General features: G+C 49.7%; 1 protein-coding gene across 1 annotated transcript in view; it reads left to right on the top strand.

Annotated features, from left to right (window-relative positions):
• Window positions 1-2,087: 2,087 nt before the first annotated feature.
• LOC309857120 (ral GTPase-activating protein subunit alpha-2-like) overlaps window positions 2,088-27,382 on the top strand; it is a 32,902-nt gene continuing 7,607 nt past the window's right edge. Inside the window, exons 1-2 of the mRNA XM_082749984.1 lie at window positions 2,088-2,155; window positions 12,035-12,172. Coding sequence (XP_082606110.1) covers window positions 12,092-12,172 — 81 coding nt within the window. The 5' untranslated portion in view covers window positions 2,088-2,155; window positions 12,035-12,091. The remainder of the gene's footprint in view (window positions 2,156-12,034; window positions 12,173-27,382) is intronic.

Raw genomic sequence — 27,382 nt, forward strand, 5'->3', positions numbered from 1 at the left:
ACTCTCTTCAGAATCTTTCCCTGGTTAACACAGTATAGAGAAGTGCTGGAAACCAGTTCTTTTCTGTGACACAATTCTTCCAACGGAGTTGAAATGCTTTGCAAACAATTTCACGTATATCAGCCAATTCATATACAAAGCAATTTCATGTGAATCCTTTCCTTTTTATATATCATCTTTCAGTGATGATCAGGAATTCATGCTGGTATAGAGACTCTGGTTTGGGAGGAGGAAACAGGGGCTTGCGAGGGGAGGGCGAGAGCAGAAGCAGCTCACCTGCTGTTAGAACGACCTTAGCTGGTGGTACCAACATCTTCACCCTTTATGCATCTGCATCCTTTATGCATGAAATAGCAATATGCCTTTCCCTGTCGTGTAATCCTTATTTAGTTAATACCCAGTAGGATTTGCAAGCCCTTCACATCTCTGTGGATTTATTTTATTTCAGAGTGCAAGTGACTTTATGGCCCAATTACCATCATTGTGACTTATTGCATTATTGTGGGAGGGAGAGAGGAGCAAGAAACGCCTGATCACGTGTATCGTCATCAATGGAATGAGTGCCACGCACTCCTGGCCAAGGCAGAGGGATGAATGAAACCTTTCTGATCTATTGTTTATCAGAACACTGAAGCCTGGGTGATTGTGCCGTACTTTAACAGACAAGTGTGTCAAATGTATGGGTGAAGATGTTGCAGTGGTGGTGTTAGAGTAATTAATATTTGGAAGGTAATGAATATTTTGATTTTAAAGATGTCAAAGGTCAAAGACGGAAGGAATGACTAAGATCGGATGTTGACCCCCTCAAATTACAGGGGTATTGAAGCGAGACTGAGTCACCACCTGACCCCAGGAATGAACCAGCGAGGAGGGCTCCTTATTAGAGCAAGGCTCCCGGAAGCCAGATAGCCCTTGTGCTTGCAAGAGCTCAAGGTACAGCCGGCTGTGGAGCACCGAAGCAGCAGCAGCCACAGCAGCCACGGGAATCGTGACCCTCAGGCCCGGCGCCTACCTGGAATTTCCGCAGCGCCTGGTTCAGAATCACCGGGGCGGACAGCTCCCCGCCGCCGCCGGCGCCGACTGCGGAAGGGGACCGAGAGCGCGTGCTTCACGCACCGTGAGCCGGCTGGGGCGGCGGGAAGACCGGCTGCGTCCCCCCCAACCCCCGACACCCACTCGGTTCCTCCCTTCCCCCTGCGGGGCCGCGCGGGGCCTGCGGGTGGCCGTCCCGGGCCACACATCCCGCAGGCGAGGAAGCCACCGGCCACCCTCCCCCCTACCGCCACCGCCGCCGCAGCTGCTCTCCTTGCCCCGCTCGGCCAAGGGGTGTGGGGCGTGCCCCGCGCGGGCCCCGCCCCGGCCTGCTCCCCATTGGCCGGCGGGCGGGCCGGATGTGCGAGGAGGCGGGGCCGTCTCTGGCGGCTCGCGCCCGGGAAGGTAGGCCAGGGAGCGCGGGGTGCGGACGGAGGGCGCGCGGGGACGCAGCGGGCGCGGAGGAGACGCAGCGGCGGCGGTAGCGGCGGCACCTGGGCCCGGCCGCAGCCCCTGCCTCCCGCCCTCGCGCCCTGCGTCCCTCGCGGCCTGCAGCCTGCGGCGCCCGAGCTCCGAGGGCGCTTCCGAGGGCGCTGGGCACGAGGCGGCCAAGATGGCGGGCCGGCCGGGCGTGGGGCGGCAGGCGCTGTGCTGCGGGCTGCGCTGGTGGGGGGCGGCGGGCCGCGCTGGTGGGGGGCGGCGGGCCGCGGCGCGGGCCCGGTGCCCGGCGCGTGCGGCTGGGAGGCGCTCTGGGGGGCGGGAGCGCGGGCGGCGGCCGGGGCCAGGGCCCAGGTCGGCGGGAGCGCGCGGAGGAGGGCGCCGGCGCTGCTCGAGGCGGCCCTCGCGCGCCACGAGAGCCTGCACATCTGGGACGAAGTGTTCGGCGAGTCCGGCCCGGACAGCGGCGGGAACGCCTTCTACAGCACGTCCGCCGCCTCGCGCTCCACGTCCGCCGCCTCGCGCTCCTCCTCCGCCGCCTCCTCGGACGCCAAACACAAGGGCCCCGGCCCCCTGCTGCCTCCCGACGCCCCCGAAGGGCAGGAGTCCGACGAGGACGAGGCCAGCGCGGGTTGGAGTGCTACGCTGCGGGACCGCCCGCCCCCGCGCTTCGTGGACACTGGCGGTAAGGCGCGGCCCGCGGGTGCGGGGGCTGCCTGGGGAGGCGTGAGCGCGGGGCTGGGAGAACTCCGGATGCTCCGCGGGCCGGCTGCTTGAGGGCGGCTTTTCGGTCAGCACACAGATGGGGCCCTGGCAGCGGGGATTTGAAGTGCGAGAATCTGGTTGCGTGGTGGTGGTTGGTGGGGGCCGCTCCGACTTCTTCGCGGATGGAGAGGATGAGGCGGAGGCCCAGGTGGCACCCTGCCGCTGGCAAGGACCCAAGGGGAGGGCCTTTCCTCCCTTGCTGGGAGTGTCCAACCCAGTCACACCTGTGGGGTTGTTGTTAGGGGTGCGTTTCAGTTAGGTTCCTAAAGCCCGATGCAGCTTGTGTGTGTGTGTGTGTGTGTGTGTGTGTCTGTTTGTTGCGGGTGGGGGGTACGTAAATTGTTTTGTGTGGATGGCCCCAGAGCAGCGTTACCCAGGTGCCAGGGGTGGGGCAGCCAGCCTTTGGAGGGAGGCCTAGTGCGAGCCGGGACGTCTTCACTGGCTCGTGTTTTCTCCAGTGAATCTGACCAACTTTGTCCATCCCTTTCAGGATCACTTGCTGAGAGCAGAGAAGAGTGAGAGGACCAGTTATCAGCGTTAAGCTGTCTTCTCTCGCTCCAGAAGGCACTTGTGTGTTCTGCTTACCGACACGGTCATGGTCAAGCCCCTGATATCTGGAGGTCGCAGGCCTGCTGATGGTTGTGGCTGCTTGAAATCCTCCTTTACTGCCTACTTTTTGGGAAGGTAATTCTGACACGTCTCTGCTTAGCCTGCAGAAGCTCTGCGGCCTCTGCCCTCTGGGAGAGGTGGAGACCAGCCAGCAGTCCCACCTGTCCCCTGATGCTTTCTGTTCCTTGCTCGACAGCCTACTGTGGCAGGCCCTTGTTTCTGCACACCATTTTCTTGTGTTGAAGAGTGTGCAACCAGTGTTGTGGAGGACCAGGGAGTGGCCATACTGGACCCAATGCCGCTCTCCCTGTGGCTCTCCATGATTGTTGTTCAACCATAAGAGAGCAGGCCAAAGGGAACCCTGGCTGGTGCCTGGGCTAGGATCTGGACCTTGTGCCACAGCCTGCTGGTAGGCTGATTGGGTTGGCTGGACTCTCTCAGCAGGGAGTGGTCTGCAGACCTCCCACAGACAGGCTGCAGTGTGGACACCCTGAGCTACAGCTGGGCTCTAGGGTCCGAGTCAACTGTGCTGTGTTTTGGAATGGGTGAATTTAACATATTCTCATTTAGGCTTCAGTTCAGAGTTTGGGAATTTTGAAAGTCACATCACCCTGCATAATCCTTTTAAAGCCCATACATTTCCCAGAATGTCATAAGGGTTTCCAGCCCCAGATGGCTGTTTTCCATTCAATTAGCTCTTTAAGAATTGTACGTACCCAGAGCTCTGGTTTGACAGACTTGATGCTGTGAGTGCTGTGATCCAGTTTTTGATCTTGGAACATGAGAGACATGTCCTCTTGTTTCCCTCCCTCTCTGGGGAAAATAGGGGAATCGTGTTAGCTTAAGCCTGGTTATGACTAAGAGCCCAGGAGTGTTGGTCTGAGAAGGATGAGCGCACCTAAATACATTTTCAAGCAATATTCTGTTTCTCAGTATCCTATACTTGGGAGAAATTCTGCATCAGAGCAATTTAGTCTAGCCACTGTGGCACTTAAATGGTCATGAAGTTCAGGATCATTTGTCATTTAGCATCAGGTTCAAATTCTGCTTCCTTTGGATGTGCACTGAGCTCACATCTGGACCTGAGAATCACAGGCAGGCAGGTGCTTTAACCAAAGACATTTAGTGGTTATTGGATGGTATTTATACCCAATTTTGTTTTCTGGTTTTTTGTGGAAGCTTGCTTTTAAAATCCAGCCCTAATGAAGAATTTCCTTTTCTTCTTGAAACAGTCTTTCCCTGTGGGAAATTCGGGGTGGTGGCGGAAGGGTGAGGTGGATGGTTTATTAAGCATGAGTTCAGATGGCCTGGAACAATGGGATATGATTTATGGGGCCTGGAAATAGATGCCGGGCAGAGAAAACCCTTGTGCCCCGCGGTGGGGGGAGGAGAGATGGACGGGTTTGGTAAGAGTGAGAGCTGCACCCTGGCCAGTCTGAGAGCAGAGAGGCTCAGGCTCTGAGGTTTATTAAAGTGTCAAATATAACCCCACTTTAGGAAGGCAGCTTGGGCCTGTCTTCCATCTTTGTTCCCTGGTTCACTGACAGACGTCAGCGGGCCGGTGGGGTAGGAAAGGGTGGCAAACAGGATGGTGGCATTTGGATCTGTGATCAACCCTCGAATAGGAAAATCCGTAGCAGAAATGGCTGTTGCTGCTAGAAGCAGATGAGGAAAGCAAAGGACTTAGGGAACAGGTTTCATGCCTGCCTTCTGCTGCAAAAGCGTGTGTGTGTGTGTGTGTGTGTGTGTGTGTGTAGATAAGTGAATGTGTATGTGTGCATAGGTGTCTTACACATAAATATGTATTGCTTGTGCGGGATTGGGCTGGTTGGGGATTTTGGTTTTGGTTTTAAATTAGAGATCACAGGTGCTGTCTAGGAGTCCCGCTGATGCCCTAGAGTCCCTGCGCTGGAGAGAGGCATCGGCACTGGGCACCCCTGAGCTTGGATCTGCATCTGGAGTGCAGTAGGGAGGCACCTGGTGCCCAGCCGAGGGGAGGAGGGCAGGGAGGCAGAGGTGTTTCTGTGGTTCAGGTTGAGACTAGTCCACGAACAGCTCTTCTAGTCTTCCAGTCTTCCCAGATTCTTCCTTCTGTTCTGTCCACACATTTAGCTTCCTGGATCAGGCGCTCCAGAAGTGCAGCCAGCAGATAGGAGTGGAGGTACCCTCTCCCTCTCCCCCTTCCCTCTCCTCCCTGGCTTCTGGTTGTGCCTGGAGATATGGGCCCCCTTGAGGTGATTTAAATACAAAGACCATGCTTGCCCTGCTGCCTCTTAAACCCTGTCTGAAGGGAGGGTCAGCTTGGAAGCTGGAGATGCGTGCTGGGACCCCAGGGTCCAGAACCTTCTCCTCATCAGTCTTACAGCTCTCCCTCTAAAATAACCCCTTCAAGCTGTCAGCCTCACCTGCCCACTGTGTAAATAACTGACACAGCAGCACAGCAGGCGGGCTCACTCCTTGGAAGCAGCACGAAATTCAGGACGCGCTGGTTTCTGGGCTTCTGCCCTTCTCATTTCCCATTCTGAGCAGTCTTGTGACTCGTTTCCTCTGAGGAGGCAAAGGAACAGGCAGATTCCCAGATGCTCAGGGGCTCCTCTGTGTTTGGCTTTGTCGGTGGTTCCTTTGCCGTGGCTGGCTGCATTCTGAGCTGTTTGCTTTTTCTCTTAGAGGCTGGACATCCTAAGAGTTTTTTTTTTTTTTTTCTGTGTACCCTGTCAGCAACCCTCGGTAATCATTCAGCAGGGAGGTGTGACCTTGAGAAGCTGAAGACGACCGTAGGCCTTAGGAAATTAACACGGTTAGGGTTTGTTGTTGGTTTACTCGGCTTAAAGTCTTTTTTGACTGAGAAGTAAGAGGAGAAACATCTTAAAGCTAGAGTTAAATGTATATGCTTGTAATGGGTTTGTGAGCTGAGGTACCTGAGCCCTCATCATTGGTGTCCACGGTGAGCCACTGCTCCCAGCTTTAGCTCTGTATGGCATTCGGTGGCTCCGGGAGGAGCTGGGCGTCTGGGCAAGCGACAGGGTACGCCTTATGCAGTGCTCCCTAATAGTCAGCCACGTGCCCCTACCACACAGAATTCAGAGAAGGGAGCTTCCTGGAGGGAGGTGGTGTTCAGGCTGTGGGCATGACGGTGACCACAACCAGCGGGCCCCGGTCATAGTGTTTCATTTCATAATCACGCCAAACCTTTGCGAGTACTCCGAGAGAGCTGCGATCACCTCCACTTCACAGAGAAACATGGTTTCGTCTGAGGCGATGAGATTACCTGGGGAAGTGGTAGCCTTCTCTCGAGGGAGACTTGATTAATCAGGGAAGGTTGTGCCTTTTTAGTTTTTTTTTTCGTTACAGCAATCTGAAAACTTTTGCTGTCAGAAATACTTTTGTATTTTTACAGGGAATTGCTTTACAGGGTCTTTTTCTCAGGGTGTACGCAGTTCAGTGAGATCTAATGCATGTATGGATTTGGATTTGTGTAACCAATCTGCACAGTCGGATAAGAGACAGGAAATCTGCAATGTTATCTCTTTATTTAATCTGTCTCAGCCACTGTGATGAGCGTCGATAGAGCGCTTCTGCAGGCAGCAGGGCTCTGAATCCATGAGGAATCTGGGAATTGTGTGGGGTCTGGTACTCAGTTTTATTTTATTTATTTAAAGATTTTATTTATTTTATTTGACAGATAGAGATCACAAGTAGGCAGAGAGGCAGGCAGAGAGAGGGACGAGGAAGCAGACTCCCTGCTGAGCAGAGAGCCCGATGCGGGGCTGGATCCCAGGACCCTGAGATCATGACCTGAGCCGAAGGCAGAGGCTTTAACCCACTGAACCACCCAGGCGCCCCTGGTACTCAGTTTTAGAGTTGAAAACTCACCTTTATTTTTAAGAAGTGTGATTGTGTATTTTTTCTTATTAATAAGTAATATATGTACATTTTAGGGGAAAATGATAAAATTTTAAGAAATCCCATAACCCCTCATGACCTTAGCTAATCATAGTTAATCATATTGAGTATATTCTTCATATATCTTAGGTGTCAGCTTGTTGGGTGACCTGCTCTTTAATTGTAATTAATATATTGTAGTCGTTTTCCATTTACATTTTTAAATGTCGATTTTAATGAGTCCGTGGTATCACACAGTTTCCTCTGGGTCCGTGTTGTTGCTGCCTCCCTCTATGTTTGTTGAATAAAGGAACTAACAGAAGACCAGATGAACCAGATGAACACACAGCTAGATTGTTAAAAATGAGGATGGAATGAGCACCAATGGAGAAATGTCTAAACGTTTTCTACATCCCAAATAGTGGAAGAGAGGTTGGATCACTCTTGAGGGAACGGATTCCCTACTAGGAAGGCAGCGAAGCAAGTCTGGGATGTGTTTTACAGGTTTTCTGTCCTGCATAGAAAACTGAACTTGGCCTCGGAGGAACTCTACAATCTTGGGCTTCTGAGGCCTCCCCACTTCCTAAGAGCTAGAGACCCCCAGACAGGAGCCTATTAGAAATCTGAAGGGAAGCCAGCCTCTTGTACCCTTTTATCTGTTTAACAAGTGCTTGTGTGTCCTGTACTATGTGCATATCGTGTTCTAAGAACTTCGGTTTTTTTTAAAGATTTTATTTATATATTTGAGAGAGAGAGAAAGAGGGCAGGAAGTGAAGAGGGAGGGAGAGGGACATGCAGACTCCTCGCTGAGCAAGGAGCCTGACACGGCCCTCTCCCAGGACCATGAGATCATGACCTAAGCTGAAGTCAGATGCTTACCCACTGAGCCACCCAGGTGCCTCTAAACACTTTGTAACGTGTGTGCTCCTCAAAACAATCTTGTGATGTATTGTTATCCTCATTTTTAGTATAAGGAAACTGAGTCACCGATTGGTCAAGTGATCTCAGGTGAAAGAGTTCCTTTGATTAGGGCTCGAGGAAACCCCATCCTTACGGCGTGAATGTGGAACACAGTATATCTGTTCAGATCTGCTACTTAATGGTATTTCCCTTGTGAGGGGCCCTTGAAGGCCAGTGTCATTCTCCAGATCTGTCTGACCTGCTGCCTCTCTTCCTGGTGGCGGCACCTCATTGCTCAGCACCCTTTGTCGTGAGACGGGGCCGCTGCCTGGATTCAGCGCGGTGGAAAATGAGCCCAAGGGTGGGCTCCACTCTCAGGCCTGGCCGCGGGGAGGCCCTTGGGAGCCACACGTCAGGGATGTTGGGGGCCGGCAGGTAAAACGACCTCGTATCGAAATCACCATTTGGAGAAAAGCTGCTCCTGCATCAGCCACAGCTCTCAGGGATTAAAGGCTTTTCGGCCAGAAATGAACTTCTTCCCCTGTTGGTTCTTGGTACGTTTGGTGGGGGGTGTTAGAGGAGCCGGGTTTGCAGACACAGACGCTGAAGAAAAGCGGATTCCTCTAGGGAAGTGGATTCAGAGCAGTAGGGCCCACACGGCATTGCTGCGTGGGGACTCCTGAGGGGCTACGAGGGAAGACAACCCAGAGGATAAAAATCGATTCCCTGTCTCCTTGCTGCGACATTTCCACGGTGATTTTGGGAGCGGCCACGGAAGGGTGCCGGGAAGCCACGTGCATCCTGCGCTCTGGAGATGGGTGCTGAACCGCACGTCAGTGGTTTGAGGCTGTAGATGGTTTGGAAGGGGCTAGGGGGTCAGTTTATGGCTGGAGAGGACCTGGGGCAGGTGGCCTGGGCTGTGCGTGGGCTCCCCCTGTGACTTTGCACCAAGGGGCTCCTTCCCAGGGTTCTGAAGGTCAGGAAAGATGTGCGGGGAAGCCCAGAGCTGCTGGCTCATTCTGGGGAGCTTTATCTTTCTTCCTTTAAACTCCCTCTGTCCTGTGTGGCCAAAATGCACATGATGACTTTTGTGCTACTTAGGAGATTTTCAGACCTTTGCAGCAACCAGGAACCTTAAAGAGGGCAAACCCAGGGTACCTATATGAGGCAGGGGAAAGCAGGCGCTGTCTTTGAAGTTGGGAGTGGGAGGGCCCCAGAGCCCCCCACCCCAGGGTGCTTCCACACCCCATCCCGCTCAGTTCCTCATACTCTAATGTGAAGGACCTTTGGCTGGGACCTGGGTCAGGAGGGGAGAGAGGCCTCTGAGAGGCACCCAGTCCTTTTCTGAGATGGTGAAGAGGACACTGATAAGTCCATGAGATTCTGGTGTTTCAAAGCCACCCAAAAGTGTCTATGGCAAAGTGATTAAAAATTGAATTATTTGGGGGCTTCCTAGGTGCCTCAGTTGGTTAAGCATCTGCCTTCGGTTCAGGTCATGGTCTCAGGGTCCTGGGATCGAGCCCCAAATCGGGCTTCCTGCTCAGTGGGAGAGTCTGCTTGTCCCTCTGCATATGTGCTCTGTCTCAACAAATCACAATTTTTTTTTTAAATTTTAAAGATTTTTATTTTATTATTTTGGATGGAACTGGAATGGGAGGACATCTGTTTCCTTCTTTAGGAAACTGTTACAAAAAGAAGATCATGGATTGGGAGAGAGGATGATTTTCTAGGAAGAAAAAAGGTAAATAAGTGTAATTGCCTAAAAGTGGTGACAGTCTTGCTTGTAGATGTTCCTCCTGCATTTTGGGAAGTTGGAGAATCCGTAATACTTTCAATTAAAGTTTTCCTGAGAATCCCCAGCTGACTTTGGGGGTGGGGGACATTGTCCTTTGTGAAGATTTTGAGTTTCTGTGAGTGAGCAGACCTCCACTCCAGAGTGACATAAAAAGCAATCTGCACCTCCTTCCTGATTTGTCTGTAATGAAACTTGCTTTCCTCAGGTCCCAGCATTCGAGGCAGATAAATATGTTCCCTTTCGTTAGCTCTTACTCATACTTCAGCAAGATTTCCCATGTGCTTTCCTTGGCTGGCTGGGAAACTGGACCACAATTTATGGGATCTTAGGGGACAGGCGCATAGAATTCCAGTGGGATCCCAGAACAGAAACTAATTGGAGATTAGAGACCATTGTGGTGTGAAGCTTTTCTTTGAGATTGAAAGAGGTGCATGTTATGCAAATATTAGCAATGTGAGTTCACACTGTCTATTGAAAATTTATAGACTCATTATGGTCACAAAGGCAGGAAGATAAGTAGATTTTGGAAAAGATGCAGGTAAATTCAGGGAGGTGGCAAATTTGACAGAGAAAAATCACAAGTAGATGGAGACGCAGTCAGAGAGAGAGGGAAGCAGGCTCCCTGCCGAGCAGAGAGCCCGATGCGGGACTCGATCCCAGGACCGTGAGATCAAGACCTGAGCTGAAGGCAGCGGCTTAACCCACTGAGCCACCCAGGCACCCCCTGGCCCAAACTTTTTAAAAAGATTTTATTCACTTATTTGACACACAGAGAGCCAGAAAGCACAAGTTGGGGGAATGGCAGAGGGAGAAGGAGAAGCAGGCTCAGGGGAGCTGAGCAGGGAGGCAAATGTGTGGGCCTCCATTCCAGGAGCCTGGGATCATGACCTGAGCTGAAGAAAGACACTTAACCAACTGAGCCACCCATGCGCCCCCTGGCTCCAACTTCCAAAGATGGTGTATGAGATACCTTTGGTAGGAAGGAATGAAGATCAGCAACTGTCCTTGATTCTGCTTCTCAGGAAGGCATTGTGATGTGGTACCCAGGACTTTGGAGACACACACACGCTTGGTGCCCTCCGGCTCTGCCACTAAAGCAACACCTTCCAGAGGGCAGCTGCAGGCACCGGGTGGCGTCACACAGGGTCAGACCCGGGAGGCACTCAGCCATGTACCCCTTCCACCATCCTGCTGGGGTTAAAAAAATTACCTATATATATATATATAAAAGAACCAGAATAGTGGGAATGAATGAAAGATAAAAGTGTCCTATGTAGTAGTGGTAGTTCTCTTGTAGTACTTTTTCTCTCTCTCTCTCTCTCTTTTTTTTTTTTTTTTTTTTTCTTTCTTGGTTTGTTTTCTGGGGAAGGGGCCTGCCATGTGGGTTTTCAGTCAATGATGTTCCCTGACTTAAGTCCTACCGCCCCCCTCAAGGGGGTGGGCTCTGAGGAAACTTTTTTTTTTTTCAGGCTTTTGTTCTCTGGCGGTTTTTTGTTTGTTCACGTTTTTTTTCTCACTTTGACCGCTTTTGATGGATTTTGTAGTTTTAGAGGAAAACAAACCGCACCCTGATCTCCCTCTCAGAGAGAAGCCTCAGTCTGGCTGCAGAGCCCAAATAAGTTCCCCCTTGGCTGCTGGCAGAGCAGGTTCGAAGTCGCTGTCCCTGGGGATGGAGGATCTTTTGCTTGTACCCAAAAGCACGGCAGCAGCTTTTGGGCACCTCTAGACTGCTAGAGAGGTTCCAAGCAGCAATCGCACACTGAGATTTTCCCGCTGGCCCGGGCTGCGAGTGCCCGGTCTTTCTGGGTCTAAGAGCGCCCACCTTACATGCACCAATTTCAGGGAAGGCAGAGGTTCGCGCGCGGGTCTCAGGCTCTGAGAATGGGGCACAGGTCCCAGAGCACCAGGCTGGGCCTTCGTGCACCTCTCTGGGGCGAAAGTTTGGTGCAGGCTCTGAAACAAGGGCGTTTATCAAAGGGCACCTGCTGGGCCTTTATACCTCTCTCAGGGGAGTATCTCAGGCTCTATAGCAGGACTCTTGCATTCTGCTGCCTGGTGTGGCTCCCATTCCCTCACAGGAAGCGGACCCCATGCATTCTCCTTGCACTGGCAGCTTAGGGACCAAGAGCTGGTTTCTCTGCCGCACTCTCTCTGACTCAGTGCCAAGGGAGGCTGTCCTGGGACCAGGGACTTAAGCCCTTGTCCCTAGCCGCCCCGATTCCCACAATTTCCCCAGAGATGCTTTGCTCTTTTGGAGTGCTTTCAACCAGTCTCCGAGTTAATGCTGGTCCCCAGACGCAGGGCACTCTCGCTTGTATTGGGGTATTACTTTCCAACTGTTTGCCTCTGGTAGCTCCCTCCCCCTTTTGTTTATCTTCTGATATCAGTTCACAGTTCCCACTCCGCTTTACCTGCCCACTGGCTTCTTCTCCCCCTGTAGAGATCCACATGTGTATAATTCTGATATCAGGCTGATTTCATGGGTGATTGGAGTTCATGGGTGATTGGTAGGTAATCAGCTCATTTTGGGGTACAAGTTGAAAAGACGCCTTCTAATTCCGCGCCATTTTGTCCCCCCACTTAACTTTTTTTTTTTTTAATTTTATTTGACAGCACAAGTAGAGGGAGAGGATGAAAGAGAAGCAGGATCTGCACTGAGCAGGGAGCCAGATGCAGGGCTGGATCCCAGGACCCTGGACAGATGCTGCACTGAGGGAGCCACCCAGACACCCTTTTAGACCTAGGATGCAGGTAAGAGAAGCAAGCCAGGGGTTTCTTGGCCCAACACTAATGACCATGGCTCAGACAAATCCATCTTCCACTTCAGGCTTCCAGATACTCTGCGAAGGAGACATTCCCCTTCCTGTCCCTGAATGCTCTGCCAGATCATGGCAGATCCATGTTTCTGAGGGTTCCTCTTTGGTCATTCTGTCAGGGACAGCCAAGAGGGCTCCAAGCCTGTGTGGACCCCAGGCCTGGGGATCCCAGCCCTGAACTCTTTGCTCTGCCCTTGATGACCCCAGAATAGATTAATTCAGCAACTGTCAATCCATGCCAGGCCAGGGAACAAACACAGCAGTACACAAGATCAACTCGCCTTGGTCCCAGGAGCCTGGATTCCCCAAGGAGGGCTTCACCTGGTCTCTGAAGGGGATTCCAGGGGTTCCAAGATGGCCATGGGTGGAGCCCACCAGGTAGAGAGGCCCCTGGAGAGTGTCCACTGGCACTGAGCAGACGGAAGATCCCCTCAGGCCTTCCCTCGTGGCTCCACTGTGCCCTGGGGAGAGAAAAGGGCCAGCCACACCGCACCAGGGCCGCAGCTCGGCCACCCAGGAGCAGCAGCGGGCCTAGCCTGGAGCTCAAGCAGCGGCAGGGAGCGGCAGGGAAGCCAGGACTAGGCAGGGCCTGGGGTCCTGGAGTCAGCAGAAGAGCAGCGGGAAACAGCAGGGGGCGCAGCCAGCCCCCTCACCGGACAGGACAGAACAGGAGGCTGGGCGAGGGCGCGCAGGCCTGCAGAGAGGCCTGCACTGCTGTTTGCCGCCCCCCACCCGCCACAGCTCGCCCGCACCTGCCTGCCCCGCCCACCGCCTTCTGTGGGCCCAGCAAACTCACTGCGCAAGTAGCGCCTCCCGGGAAGGCAGGGGTTCTGGGCTGGCTGGGCAAGGCGCAGGGGAGTGCATCGGTGCCCCGCTGACTCAGGTACTGAGGGGCTGGGGAGGGGTAGGGGCGCTAGGCAGAGAGGGAGACTGGGGCCCTGCTGCCCGCTGCCACCTGCTGCTTCGTCCAAGGGAGCGGGAGGGGGGCCTGGCGGACAGGCTCCTGGCGGCCTGGTGCTCCTACGCCCCATAGCCCTTGCCCCACAGCCCTCGCTCCACTTCTCGGTATCCAGGGAACCCGCGGGGCCCTACTGACATCAAGGGGCCCAGCACCACTGGGCTCGTCTGGACCCCGGAGAGACGCCTGTGCTGACAGGCTTCTTTTCTAGAACTTGATGGAAAATTTTGTCCCTCAGAATCGCCGGGCTCCCCAGCCTGAGAGGCGCTGGCTCAGCCCGCGCAGCCTGGGCCCCACTGGGCCCCCTCCACCTCAAGTGCCTTTTACCCAGGAGCCCCAGGATACCATTTTTTTCTGGCCCATGGACCCCTTTCCCCCACCCCCACCCCCACACCTCTACTTTGGGCCTGCAACCACCCTGGGATCACTTCCATTTCCGGCCCCCTACCCCTTGTTGGTGGTCCTTGTCCACCTCCAGGCATGACCCCTGGCCCCTCTCACCTCTGGAGTTACTGAAACCCTTCCACTTGGGGGCCACTGGCATCTATGATCCCAGACTCCCGGGACTCCCCTCCACCTTGGAGCTCCCTACCCTGTTTCCTCTAGGAACTGCTGTGCCTAGAGCACCGAAACCCCACATTCTCAAGCCAGCTGTCTTTGGGCCAAGGACTCAGGTATCCTCAGGGACCCTCCTTTCCAGGGCACATACTCCTCTCTGTGCAGGAGAGACCAGAGAGAGCAGGCTTGGGGATCCTTCACTCCAGCTGGATGGAGGGGCAGAAGCTGGGGTGTGTGTGAGGGGGTGCTGACAGGTGGCCTCCCTGGGTAAGGAGCTTCCAGGAGGAAACTTCAGAGTGAGGCTATGATGTGGAAGCCTCAGGAAGCACTGGCTGCACAGACTCCAGGCTCCTGGCTTGGGCAGTGGGCATTTAGTGGCCAGAGCCCTACAGGACCAACCCTGTCCAAACCCACCCCACCATGGCTGGCTTTTTTTGTCTTTAATTTGCACAGCAACCTTTTCTCCAGTATGAAATTGAAAGCTTTGCTTTGGAAAGTTTTGTGTCCAGGAGGCTCCTGGGCATCCACTTACTTTATTTCCGGAGGCTAGTTGAGGAGGGTGGAGTCTTTGGGACCTTAACAGCAGGTCTCCTGATCCTTCCTGACTTCCTTTTTTTTTTTTTTTGATTTATTTATTTGAGAGAGAGAGATAAAGAGCACACTACAGAACACATGCAGGCACAGGTGAATGGGCCAGGTGAATGGACCTGTGCCAAAACAAAGAGTCAGATGCTCAACCAGCTGCAACCACCACCCCCCGTCCACCTTTTACAGATGGGTTACATCTACACACTGTTAGGCGCTTTGCCTGGACCCGGCTAGTCTTACAGAAGTCCTAGGACACTGTCTCTTGCCCAGTGTCTCTGGTCAGTACCAACCCATGCCTCAAGTGTGGGAATGACTTCTTCCTGACTCCTTTTTTTTTTTTTAAGATTTTTTATTTTATTTTATTTATTTGACAGAGAGAGATCACAAGTAGGCAGAGAGGCAGGCGGAGAGAGAGAGAGGAGGAAGCAGGCTCGCTGCTGAGCAGAGAGCCTGATGCGGGACTCGATCCCAGGACCCTGAGATCATGACCTGAGCCGAAGGCAGCGGCTTAACCCACTGAGCCACCCAGGCACCCTTCCTGACTCCTTCTTAACTCCCTGTCCAGCCTGGGTTGCCCACCCCCCTCCAGGCTGTCCTAGTTGTATATATTGGATCTCTGTAGATAGTGGGCACCATCAGATCCTCACCTGTCGTGGCCGGCGCAACAAATCAACCAGGAACATGAGGGTAAGAGGATGAAGAAAAGAACTCGAGAAGCAGAGAGATGGGGGACAGGAGGAGCACTGAGGAGGATGTCCAACAGTGCTAAGTTTATTCAAAGCCTTAAGGCCATATATATAGTGACATTACATCTGTGTTTAGTTAAGCAACTATGGTTCCTCATGACGCCAAATGGCTGATGCCAGTACAAATACAGCAAACCTGAAAGTAAATTATGGGTTGTACTAAGGCAGCAAGGACCAGCAACGAACTTTTTAGCCCAACCAAATTGTTCTCATTTGTTTAGTAAGCGTGTGGGAAGTCACGTAGGCGAGCGCACAACACATAGCACAGACTCTTTTTTTTTTTTTTTTTTTTAAAGATTTTATTTATTCATTTGACACAGAGAGATCACAAGTAGGCAGAGAGGCAGGCAGAGAGAGAGAGAGAGAGGAGGAAGCAGGCTCCCCGCGGAGCAGAGAACCCGATGCGGAACTCGATCCCAGGACCCCTGAGATCATGACCTGAGCCGAAGGCAGCTGCTTAACCCACTGCGCCACCCAGGCGCCCCATAGCACAGACTCTTGCCCAGTGCTACTGAACTTTTCCCGTCCTAAACCTTTTGTTAGGTTATTTGGACTTTAAAGGAGGCACAAGTCAGGGTCTGGTTTGGTTCTCGTCTCAAGCCTTATTGCGGCCTCCCACACTCACCGAAATGAGAACATGGCTCAGGGTTATGGAGTGAATATACCCTTTAGGAAACATTAAAGGACATAGCATAACTGGTCCGGGGTCACCCAGCCTGTGAGAGGCATGGGTGAGATTCAGACTGCACTGGGTGCCACAGCCATTTTCAGCTCACCTTAGTGTCCAACCTGGTCCCAGAAGGTTCCTGCTCAGGACTTTGCTTTGTGCTGAGCTGGGCTTGCTTCCTGCCTTTGAAGCCATTTTCACAGTGTATCCCCAGCCCACCCTCTCACATTGAGTATCAGTGCTGCCTTGGCTGGCCTCTGTTGATCGTGCCATTCCTCTCAATCCCTCTGTCACTCCTCCGGCCCACTGTCCTACTGCCCTCTGTCCGGTGGGCCAAGTTCTGAGTTTCTTACCTGCACTTCCTCTTAACTGTGCTCTGTTGAAATCCTCTCTAACAGGGAAGACCTGCTTATCAGAGCAGCTTGATTTGGAATCCATCTCCCCTGGAGGTCAGAGCTTCTGACCATCATGTCCCCAGCCTCAGCACTGGGGATGCCTGCCCAGCCTATTCTGGGTGCTCGTGGAGCTCTGGGATCTTGGAGAAGATTTGCCATGAAAATAAGCATTTATACATAACACGGAAGAGAAGATTTGAGGAAATTGAGTGAGTGTCATCTGGTAATGTTTGTGTTAGGATGGTTCTGAAATTTCTGGGCCCTGAGTTACCAAGAACCCTAGGTTGCCAAGCTGGAAGGACCTCAGATAGATCAGCTGGGCTCCTCACCTCATTTGACAGATGGGAAGTTGAGGCCCAGAGCTTAGTGCCACAGAGCAGGAGTGAGGAGAGATGTTAGTGACAGGAAGAAATCATAGGGTAAGCACAAAGTGGCTGAGCCTGGGCTTTGTTTATGCAAATGAGTTGCTAAAACAGTGGGCCTGAGGCTGCTGACTCTATCTAGTGGCCAGCAAGAAGTAACACCAGCCCACACCTTCTGAGGTTTAACTCCTGCCAGGAATGATTCTCAATGTTTTATTTGTGGGCACCTGGGTGGCTCAGTTGTTCAGCTGAGGTTATGCTCCCAGGGTGCAGGGATCTAATCCTCACCAGGCTTCCTGCTCAGTGGGAAGCCTGCTTCTCCCTTTCACACTCCCCCTGTGTGTGTTCCCTCTCACCCTGTCTCTCTCTCTCTGTCAAATAAATAATAAAATCTTAAAACAAGAACAACAATACCAAAATGCTTTATTTGCCTTAGGAGATAGGGTCTGTTATGGCTCCCATTTTAATGCATGGAAATATGGGCACAGGGGAGCTAAAGGAGTCCATGGTCACACAGCTTTCAAGTGGAGGAGCCAAGATTTGAACCCTGGGCAGCCTGCCTCCAGAAACTGTATTATTTTTTCCCCTTGTGTATGTCATTTTTAAAAACCTTTCCCTGAATTCTAACAGAGATGTGTAAACATTGTTAAGCATGCAGTTTATTGATCATCACAAAGCTTAGGTTCTGAAGCATTGCAGCAAGCTGGGGTAGGCTATGATGTCAGAACCGGTTGGAATCCAGTTTCTGGTGCTGCATGATCTTAGGTGACTTACTCAGCCTCAGTTTCTGCACTGAGTTTGGCAGCCTTGTGATGAGTAGAGCGTGTGACAGTGCCTAGCGGGTTTGGTGCCTGGCGAGTGTTTAATAAATGGTTTTCTCTTCTTAATAATGAAAATTCTAAGTTGTGTTGGTTTTGTTAAGCAGTCCGAATACCTTCCTCATCGGTCAGTTGCCTGTCAGTCGCCTTGTAGGTACTTGTGATGAGTCACTTTGGTAAGTCACTATATATAGCTGAAACATTTGGGGGTAGTTGGGGGACACCCCCCCCCCCGCCCCCACTGCCCCTGCATTGAAAATCTGTAATTTAAAATGTTCCACCTGTGCCTTTTTTTTTTTTTTTTAAACATAACCACTTTGGGACAGTGAAAGTTATATGTCTTCTCCTTAGGGTTGTGACGGAGCCTTTGGGGACCTGCAACAGCTTACTTCCAGTTTCTGTCTGGCATACTGATGGGCCAGAACTTATTTTAACAACATTCCATCACATTCCAGGCACCTGGAAGGAGGAATATGTTGAACTTCTCGGAAATTATTTTTTGGAACTGTTTTTATCCTGAGGAATAACCCATTTAAAAATTGAATGACCTTTATGGTTGACTTTTCCACTCTACATAATGCAAACTGAAAAACTCATTGTTTTCAGCTGCTTCTGCAGCAGTGGGAAGAGCAAGCCTGTGGGAGTCCTCCCCCGGTTGGCCCCAGCACAGAGCTGCATCATTCTACACACCCCTCATGCCTTGTCTCCTTGTCTGTGAGGTGGTAATGATGGTGCAGGGAGCTCCAGGGGTTGTCGTGAAGGTTACAGAGATGGGGGGTGTAAACTTTGAACAGTGTGCCCCACATAAAATGCAGATCTGGTGAGCAGAGGCAGCTGCTCACATTAATTGTTGATGCCAAGGCACTGCAGTTCCACAACAGCCTATGCCTTTCTTTCCTGGGTCCTTTTTGTCTCAGCCACCATCTTAGAGAAAGTGATTCAGCAAGGCTGGTGCTTGTGGAGCCCTCTACAAATCCAGCTAATTCACACGGGCGATGCCCTGGAGATAAGGGGCTTTTCCTGGGTGGTAGGACCCCATTTCAGAGGCTTAACTAGCCGCTTTCTCCTAACTGGTCCTGTCCTCCAGGGTCAAGTTGAAGGCCTGCCAGGAGACTGGTGGTCTCACCAGAGTTTTCCACTGGAAGCATGAAGGACCCCATGGGGCCTCGTGCAGAATGACATGGGTGTTGGGGGGAGAACAGAGGAGACATCGCCTGTACCATCATGGGCAGGTCACTATATCTGGCTCACGCCGGCTTTCTTCCCATCTGGGAAATGGCAGAAGACCATGCTTTTTCACAGGAGGGATGAGGGTTTAGGGAGGTATTTGATGACTGTGTTGGGGCTGCATGAGTAACAGAGTTGACGGAGGGGCCTTGGAGTCACAGACTTGGGTTCAGGCCCCTGCTGCTGCCACATAAAAGTAGATCGCTTGGGTAAGCCATGGACCTCAGTGTCCTCCTCTGCACTGTGGATAATACCTAGCATGTAGGTCTGTGAGGGGTACAAAATAGAAGGCCATATTAGGAGCTTAGAGCAGAGCCTGGTACTCACTAGATTGTAGTTTTATGGAGATACTCTGGCATCACTGGTGTTGCAGACCTGGTCCTACCCTCTGGAAACTTTGGCTGTGTGACAGATGGCTTATGAGGCCGTGGCTGACAGAAAGAAGCGGTGTCTGTCTTTTCTTAAGATTAAGGGTACAGAGGGGTGCCTGGTGGCTCCGTCGTTGAGGCATCCAACTCTTGGTTTCAGCTAAGGTCATGATCTCAGGGTGGTGGGATTGAGCCCTGAGGTGTGCTCTGCTCTCAGTGTAGAATCTGCTGGATGTTCTATCTCCCTGTATTTGTGTGTGTGTGCTCTCTCTGTATCTCTCTCTCTCTGTCTATCTCTCCCTAAAATAAATGAAGCTGTAAAAATAAATAAATACATACATGCATAAGTTAATTAATTATGGGTACAGAAATCAGTGATGGAGCTGGGCTGATGGGACGCTTGGCAGCAAAGATAGGTGCACCCTGCTTGAAGGCTCGGGGGTAGCTGAGGTGTCACCAGTGGTGATGGGGTTGTGAGGAAGTTGCCTCGTGCAGCATCCAGAGAGGAACTTAGATGGGGGGGGGGGGTTCCAGGGAGTAAATGCCCATGGGTAGGAAGCATCTTCAGATGAATGTCAGAGGGTGTCCTCATGGATGGGGAGGCACCCTTTCTCCCTGAAGCTGCCCACGAGTGGAGGTGTGCCTGCTGGGGACATAACTAAATCATTGGGGTTTAGCCTCCTAAGCTGTTAATTTATGAAGATGTGGCCAAGACCTTGTCTCACTGCTTTTTAAAGAGAAGTAAATTAAACTGTTGTTTGGGATGGTGTTGTCTTCCAAAGGCTCATTCAGAGTCAGTGGCAGAGCTGCTGTGGGCTTTCCAACTTGTCTTGAAAGCCTGGTCCAGGCAAGGGTGAGGGATATTCCCATCTCTTGGGGTCTCTTGCCCTCTCTGTTTATGGCAGAACGTGGTTTTGTGACTGGTAAATAAACAGGCATCCTGTGCAGATCCTTCAGCTCTTCGTGTGGCTGCAGTAGAGGAAATTCCCATTCACTGGGCGCAGACTGTGGCTGGACGGGCGGTGTGGCGGGGCTCTCACTGAGCATTCTCCTTTCACGTAATCCCCGACCAGATATGAATTTTGTGGTGTTGCCACTTTCCTGCTGGCCAGGAGGGAAGTTGAGGCCCAGGAAAGTTACACTTTCTCGCTGTGGTAAGCGGCAGAGCCATGTCAGCCGGTCCAGGCCCTGGCTTTCAGGTCTGTTTGCTGTGAGCATTTCCTCTTGTGTTTCCAGCTTTTGGCCTGTTTGACCTATCAAACTACTGATGGTGTATTGATAATTCTAATACTCTCGACATTGTGAAAGATTAGCTCTTCACTTTGTGCTAGAAATGTTTCTTGCTGTATTTCTCTTTTAATTAAAAAAAAAAGTCAAAGTCCCACGTTTCTGCCCATTTGAATCTCCCTGAGTCTCCCTGTTGTGAAGTGGTTGGGTTTGGGGATTTCTAGGGCAGGGGCCTAGTTGGTGGTGGCTTTGTCTGGAGGAGCCCATGGCTCAGGACTTAGAGTGAGGACTGGAGCAGTGTGAACTGTGGCCTGAAAATGTGTTCATGTGTGCTGAGGTGGTGCCCAGATTCTTTTGGAGGATGAACTGAGGTTTTGATCAGTAGGTTAGAGAAACACTTGATGGAATAACACTGATAATTTTGTTTTTGTATTCAATCCTAATTTTGTGTTTTCGTTTTCGTGTAGTGCAGTGTGCTCTATGTTCTAAGAAAAAATTGGCAATCAATTCATACAGTATCATGATTTAATAATCCTTCCTCACTCACCGGGTCATATTTCAGGTTTTTATATGTAGTTTTTATATCTGTAGTTCTGTTTCTGAATTCTGCATTTTGATTCATTCCTTCATTTTTAAATTTCTTATTTTAAAGATTTTATTTATTTGAGAGAGAGAGAGAATGAGCTAGGAGCGGGGGCAGAGGGAGAAGGAAAGGGAGACTCCTCACTGAGCATGGAGCCTGATGTGGGTCTCAGATCCCAGGTCTCTGAGATCAGGACCTGACCCAAAGGCAGATGCTTAACAGACTGAGCTACCCAGGTGCAGCCACATTCCTTCATATTTTTATTTTTACTCCAGTGCTGCACTGTTTGGCTGGTTGCTTCAGTTTCTGGGAGGGAGGGAGATGACCCCCTCCCCTGTTCTTCTAACAGGTTTGCTTTTGCTGCGTTGACTGGAGAAGGGCCAGGCTTCCTGAAGATGAGTAGGATGATTCAGTGACACCCAAAAGGCAGTGGCTATCATTGTTCCCACTGTGCTTCAACAACTTCACCCACTGACTCTTTGATGATGGCAGCCACCAGCAAATCTTCTGCAGAGGACTGCTGCCTTGGGATGCTTTTCTTGTGGTGCTGGACTTCATTCCCCCTGGCAGCCAGTACAGCTAGGATTAGAACCTAGGAAAAGTCCCATTAGAACCCAAGAAAGTGGGGTGCCTGGGTGGCTTAATCGATTGTCTGCCTTTGGCTCAGTTCATGGTCTTAGGGTCCTGAGATCAAACCCTGCACTAGTGTCCGTGCTGGCTGTGGAACCTACTTAAAATCAAACAAACAGAAATCAGCCCAAGAAAGTACCATCCTTTGTGTTGTTCTATACTGTGGATCAGATTTTATTTTTCTTTTCTTTTTTTTTCTTTCTTCTTTCTTTTTAAAGATTATTTATTTGTCAGTGAGAGAGCACAAGCAGGGGGAGCAACAGGCAGAGGGAGAGGCAGGCTTCTGGTTGGGTAAGGGGTCTGATGTCGGACTTGATCCCAGGACCCTGTGATCATGACCTGAGTCATGTTAGGCTGCTGCCTAACAGACTGAGCCAACCAGGCATCCCCCAGGATCAGACTTCAATAACCCTACCAGATTTCTTTAGCTTTGACATTTTAAAGGACAATGAAAGCTAGCTAATCCTACACCAGGATTCTGCATCTGCTGGGGCTGTGCTGTCTGGGCCTATGTGCCTCCTGTTCTTCTAACCCCATCAATTCCACCCATGTTTTAGCCAGAGAACTGTAGGCAGGTGTGGGTGTGTCACTGAAAGCTTTGACTCATCATTCATATCTTTATTGTAAGCTTATAATCTTTATTTTTTTCTTTTTTGGGGGTAAGATTTTATTGATTTGTTTATGAGAATGAATGGGGAGCAGAGGCAGAGGGAGAAGCAGACTCCCTGCTGAGCAGGAAGTCTGACATAGGGCAAGATCCCAGGATTATTTATGACCTGAGCCCAATGCAGATGCTTAACCGACTGAGCCACCCAGGCGCCTCTTTATTTTTCCTTTATTGATTATCTGCCTTTCTGAGGCAGCGTTCTACCTGGGTTTTCATAACTCCACACTAAGGTATTCTTCCACTAGTGTGGCCTGTTTTGAGGTAATTCCTATACATTCTGGCTATGCTGCTAAATGATGCTATGATCTTGGACTCTTTTTTTTTTTTTAACCTCTCTGAGCCTTGGTTTCCTCTGTGCTAATGTGGATAATATACCCTCTCTTGCAGATGTGTGGAGGGCCATGGCTGACTTGGATGCAGTTGGAGTCATCTCACGGCACATGGAATACACAATTTATCTTGCTTCCTGTCTCGCTAACGACATCTTGGTTTTCATGCTGTCTTAGAACAAGTAGAACTTGACTTACATGTAAGTTGTGAATTCACGTACTTTTGACAGAGGTGTTATTTTAGTTTAGTTTAGTTTAGTTTAAAGCAGGCTCCACACCCAGTGCAGAGCCCAGTGTGGAACTCAAACTCACCACCGTGAGATCAAGATCCGAGCTGAGATCAAGAGTTGGCCGCTCAACCAGCCTAGTCACCCAGGAATCCCTTCTGTTTATCATTTTTCAAAAAATGTGACAAGTAACACTTTCTCTGCTTGGACCTGTCCTCACACCTGCTATGCTGGTCTGGGGGTCAGACGTGTAGCTGGTGTGGTGCTGGTGATGTTGAGCAAGACAGTTGTTAAGTCTTTTTACCCTAATTGCTGTTGTCCTATTATTTCCTTTTTTTTTTTAAAGATTTTATTTTATATCGTGGTGATATATGCTAAAACTGTTGCTTCTGGTCCTGCCTTAAAACTTGAATATGTAGGGCATTTTTTAAGGATTCATCCCTGGAGATACAGTATTTGTTTTTCTCTGTCTGACTTATTTTGCTTAGGACAATACCCTCTAGGTACATCCATACTGTTGTAAATATCAGGATCTCATCCTTTTTGATGGCTGAGTAATATACCATTGTGTGTATGTACCACTTTGTCTTCTGTTGCTGGACACTTGGGCTGCTTCCATATCTCGGCTATGGAAAAAAAAATGCTGCAGTAGGCTTAGGGGTGCCTCTGTGCTTTCAGAATGTTGAGTCTGATGTGTCAACTGCCACAACAGTCATGGCAACTCAGGAAGGGAGCCAGGTGCAGGAGGTAAGAGGAGGAGTGCAGCTTTAGGCAATCTGAGTTGAGGTGTCTGTTGGACGTGCAGGTGTAGGTTCTGGTTGGACAGTCAAAATGTAGGAATGGGTGCTTGGGGGAAGAGAGATGCAATCATGCTGTTGCCAAGGGATATATTCCTTGTAGAGAGAGTGACAGTTAAGGATTTAGGGTAATTCCTTCTTTTCTTGGGCAGATAAAGGGGAAGAATAAAGGAGTAGTGGATGGAAGGGGAGGGACATGGCTTTGATGCCAGGAAGGCATTTTTGCACAGATGTCTAGAGAAGAGAGATTTCAAGGAATGAAATGTCAGCAATGTTCGATGATGTGAAAAGTTGCAAAGCAGCTTGATTAGGGGGTGGGGGTAGATCGAGGAGGTTGTCACTGAGTACTGAAAGAAAATGGGAGGTGAGTAGTGGAGTCCTAAGCCAGACATAGAGATAGAGTGCCTGGGCGTGAGACCATGGAGGTCACACACAAGAATAGCCTTTTAGAAAGTTTGATGGTAAAGACACAGACGATCATAACTCCAGACATAGCTTGGACAAGGGTGGGTTTTACAGGCTGTGTTTACCTATTTGCAGGTTGACTGAAGGGAGATGACAGATGGTGCATGCTGCTGGATGTTATGGGTTGAGATGGGATCAGGTATACAGAAAAGCACACAGAGAGGAGTGTATGGATGCCCTGACTGCTTCTGTAGAACACAAGGCCAACATTAGGCATGGAGGGAATGGAACGTGGCTCAAGGAGATGTGCAGTCTCAGATACAGACCACATGGCTCAGAGTCTTACAGGGCTCTCCTTGCCTCCGCGTGGCCCTTCTCACAGGGTTTAAGTTTTGAAGAGTCCTTTTGTTTCTCTGGGTTTGGGGTGTGACTGGAGAGACATAGCAGAGAGCAAGGGCTGAGGAAAGACCAAGAGGGCAGGAACTCACAGAGGGGAGTCTACTACCCTCTCTGCCTTTTCTGGTATGGGCTCTCTCCTGATCTGGATGGACGGATGACCTGCCATTACTTCTTTTAAAAATGCATTTGGCTTTACCCTGCCAGAAAGCAACACATGTTTATTGAAGAATAGTGGGAAACCCCAGAGAAACTGAAGGAAGAAAATAAGCACTCAGCTGAAGACAACCATTCAAAAGTTCTGGCACCTTTTCCTCCCAACTTTCACTGAAGTTGAACAGATAAATGTATATATATGAAGTGATTTCTGGGAAAGACCAAAAAAAAAAAAAAAAAAGATACCAACAACAAGAAAACAAAAAAAGAGAACAAAGCAGAAGAAAACGGTGTTCATTTTCTTCCTGAGGCTGCCCTTCCTCGATACTGCTACTTGGTTTTACTACCTGCTTTTCTCCCTGGGCTTTCTTGACAAAACATGGTTCCACTACTTTTACCTTCTTCAAAGTGTTTGACAGAGTCGTTTGCTTTCAACATGGAGTTTGAGCAAAATGGACTATTGTTTTAAAATATTCTATCATGTGTGCTGTAATATCTCATCCTGGACATGATACAAATGCTATGATAAAAAGAAGAGATGCTTTTAAAGTGATCACCAGAGTTGTGAAATTCATTGGCATGATCCTTCTTTTTTTTTAAAAAAGATTTTATTTATTTATTTGACAGACAGAGATCACAAGTAGGCAGAGAGGCAGGCAGAGAGAGGAGAAAGCAGGCTCCCTGCAGAGCAGAAAGCCCGATGCGGGGCTCGATCGCAGGACCCTGGGATCATGACCTGAGCTGAGGGCAGAGGCTTAACCCACTGAACCACCCAAGCGCCCCGACATGATCCTTCTTTTGAAGGTCATAATTTGTTTAATTTTTTTCTGCTCCAGCTTAACCTTCGCAGTCTTCAGTTGTTATGTGCATTAGACACAGTATTAGCAGTAGTGGCAGTAAAAATACTCCTGTCACCCTTTACAGGTACCATTTTACTAGAATCTCCTTACCACTGTAGCAGCTTTAAACCCTGTTTCCACCCTGTTCATTCCTTTAAATGCCTTTTCCTTAAAACCTTTTCTTAGTTTTTGGTGTTCTATAGCTTTACCACAAAATGTTTAATTGAAGATTTCTCATCTTGCTTGGTATCTGTGCATTTCCTGTATTTCTGGATTTATCATTTCTGTAATATCCTCAGCTGTTTTCTTCTGAAATTTTGACTCTGTCCTTCTGCTGTACTTCCCAGGATTCTTATTTAAACCTCCCGTCTGTTGTTCGTATCTCTCAAGCTGGCATTCATCCTCTTCTCCTGCCTCCTTGTGTTGCATTCTGGGGAATGTCTTCACTTCTTGGTGCAGTGTTGTGAAGTCCTTCATTCGGGGCTCATCTACTGCCCCACCATTCTGGTGTGTTTTCTGTTGTGTTTTACGTCTCAGTGATTTTTGGTCCCTGTTTAACTTCTTTCAGTTCCATGTTCACACTTGGCCTGTTGCTTTTGATAGGCTCTTGATCCTTCTTTATTTTTAAACCTCTTTTGTGTTCTTAAACAATTAACATGTAATATTTTCTATTCTGTATCTGATCATTCCAGTGTCTAAAGTCTTCATTTTCCCTCAGTCTTCTGTCTCTCACAGTGGCCTCATTTCTTGCATGCTCTGTGAAGGGATTTTGAGACCAGATTTATTGGAACATAGATGTAATCTCTTTTAATTCTGTTTTTTGGTGTTTTTTTTTGTTTGTTTGTTTGTTTGTTTGTCTGTCTGTTTTTTCCTGGAGGGTTTGTCTTTCCTTTGCCAGGAGGCTGGGAGTGTTCTTGGTTGGGATCACTTTGGTTCCATTTGAGGGTCCTGGTTTATTAAGGAAATCTCAGGTTCAGTTCCCCCAACTTACCGTGTGGTGGGAACGGGGTCTGGAGGGCACAGGCCTGTAGAGATCCTGCAGTGAAAATGGAATTTGTTCTCTGGCACCCTGATTTGTTTCTCTTGAGCTTGTTGCTTACAGATCAGGTTTTGGCTCACTTGTTTCTGCCACCTCCCTCTTCCTGCTTCCTTTCCTACCATTTTCTAAGTCCTTTGCTAGTTTTCCGATGTCTTCTAAAGCCCAGAAATGTTTTGTGAATTCCATTTGCCATCACTAATTGCAAGTCTCATCCTGCAGCAGGAAGGCCAGAGCCAGACACTGTAATGCTCTGCCTCCCACAGAGGAGATTTTAATACCCTCTCCTCGTGTTCAGAAATTCTAGATTGGAGATGGAGTTATGGATACATTACCATTTACAGAGGATTAGTTGCCTATATAATAGAACAAGTATGCATTATTCTAATCTTTCTAAAACTTCCATTTTGCATAATAAATATGAATGAATAAGGAACCCGCATTACTTTAGTTTATGCAGATGTTCGCTTTCTGTCTCTGGCTTTAGATGGTAGGTTGTCATTTGTATGGTTCATTCTGAAAATTGGGTAACTTTATTCTTATTTTCTACATGTTGGTGCCATATAAAGTGATGATTTATGGAGATTCAGAGGTAAATATTTATCAACATCTAAATAATTGGGGAAGGCTTCCTTTACAAAAGGTAGAATTATTAAGACCTGTTTAATCACAGAAGGGATATCCTGTAAAGCTAGCCCATAAATAAAAAGTGGATCAGAAGAAAGCAGAGAGAGGAGAGAATTTGGAAGGAGCACGTGGAGGGACACCTACTGCCTATCCCTGTAAGTCAGGGGCAATCTGGAAGGGAAACCTTGTTAAAGGAGTCAGTAGTGTTTAGATGTAATGAGCTACTGGAAACCTCACAGTGTTCTGGTGAAGCAAGTGGTGTGCAATCAAGTCCGCAGCCCAGTTGAAGTTGTGGCTTCAGGCAGCAAGCGAGCAGGCCTTTCTGTCTGCCTTTATCTCCAGTGGGAGCGACTTGTCCTCCTTGAAGTCAGCCTCCAGACATCTTTTCCTGTCGCTACACATCTGTGCATCACTGAGAATTTCTGCGGTTGCTGCTTCATGGAGATGTTTGTCAGTTTTGGGTTTTGTTTGTTTTGTTTTGTTTTTTACCGAGGTTCACTTGCTAACTTTTCTCTTCTCTTAAAAAAAAAAATATTTAA

The sequence above is a fragment of the Mustela nivalis genome (assembly GCF_964662115.1).
Source record: "Mustela nivalis genome assembly, contig: HAP1_SCAFFOLD_398, whole genome shotgun sequence".
NCBI lineage: Eukaryota > Metazoa > Chordata > Mammalia > Carnivora > Mustelidae > Mustela > Mustela nivalis.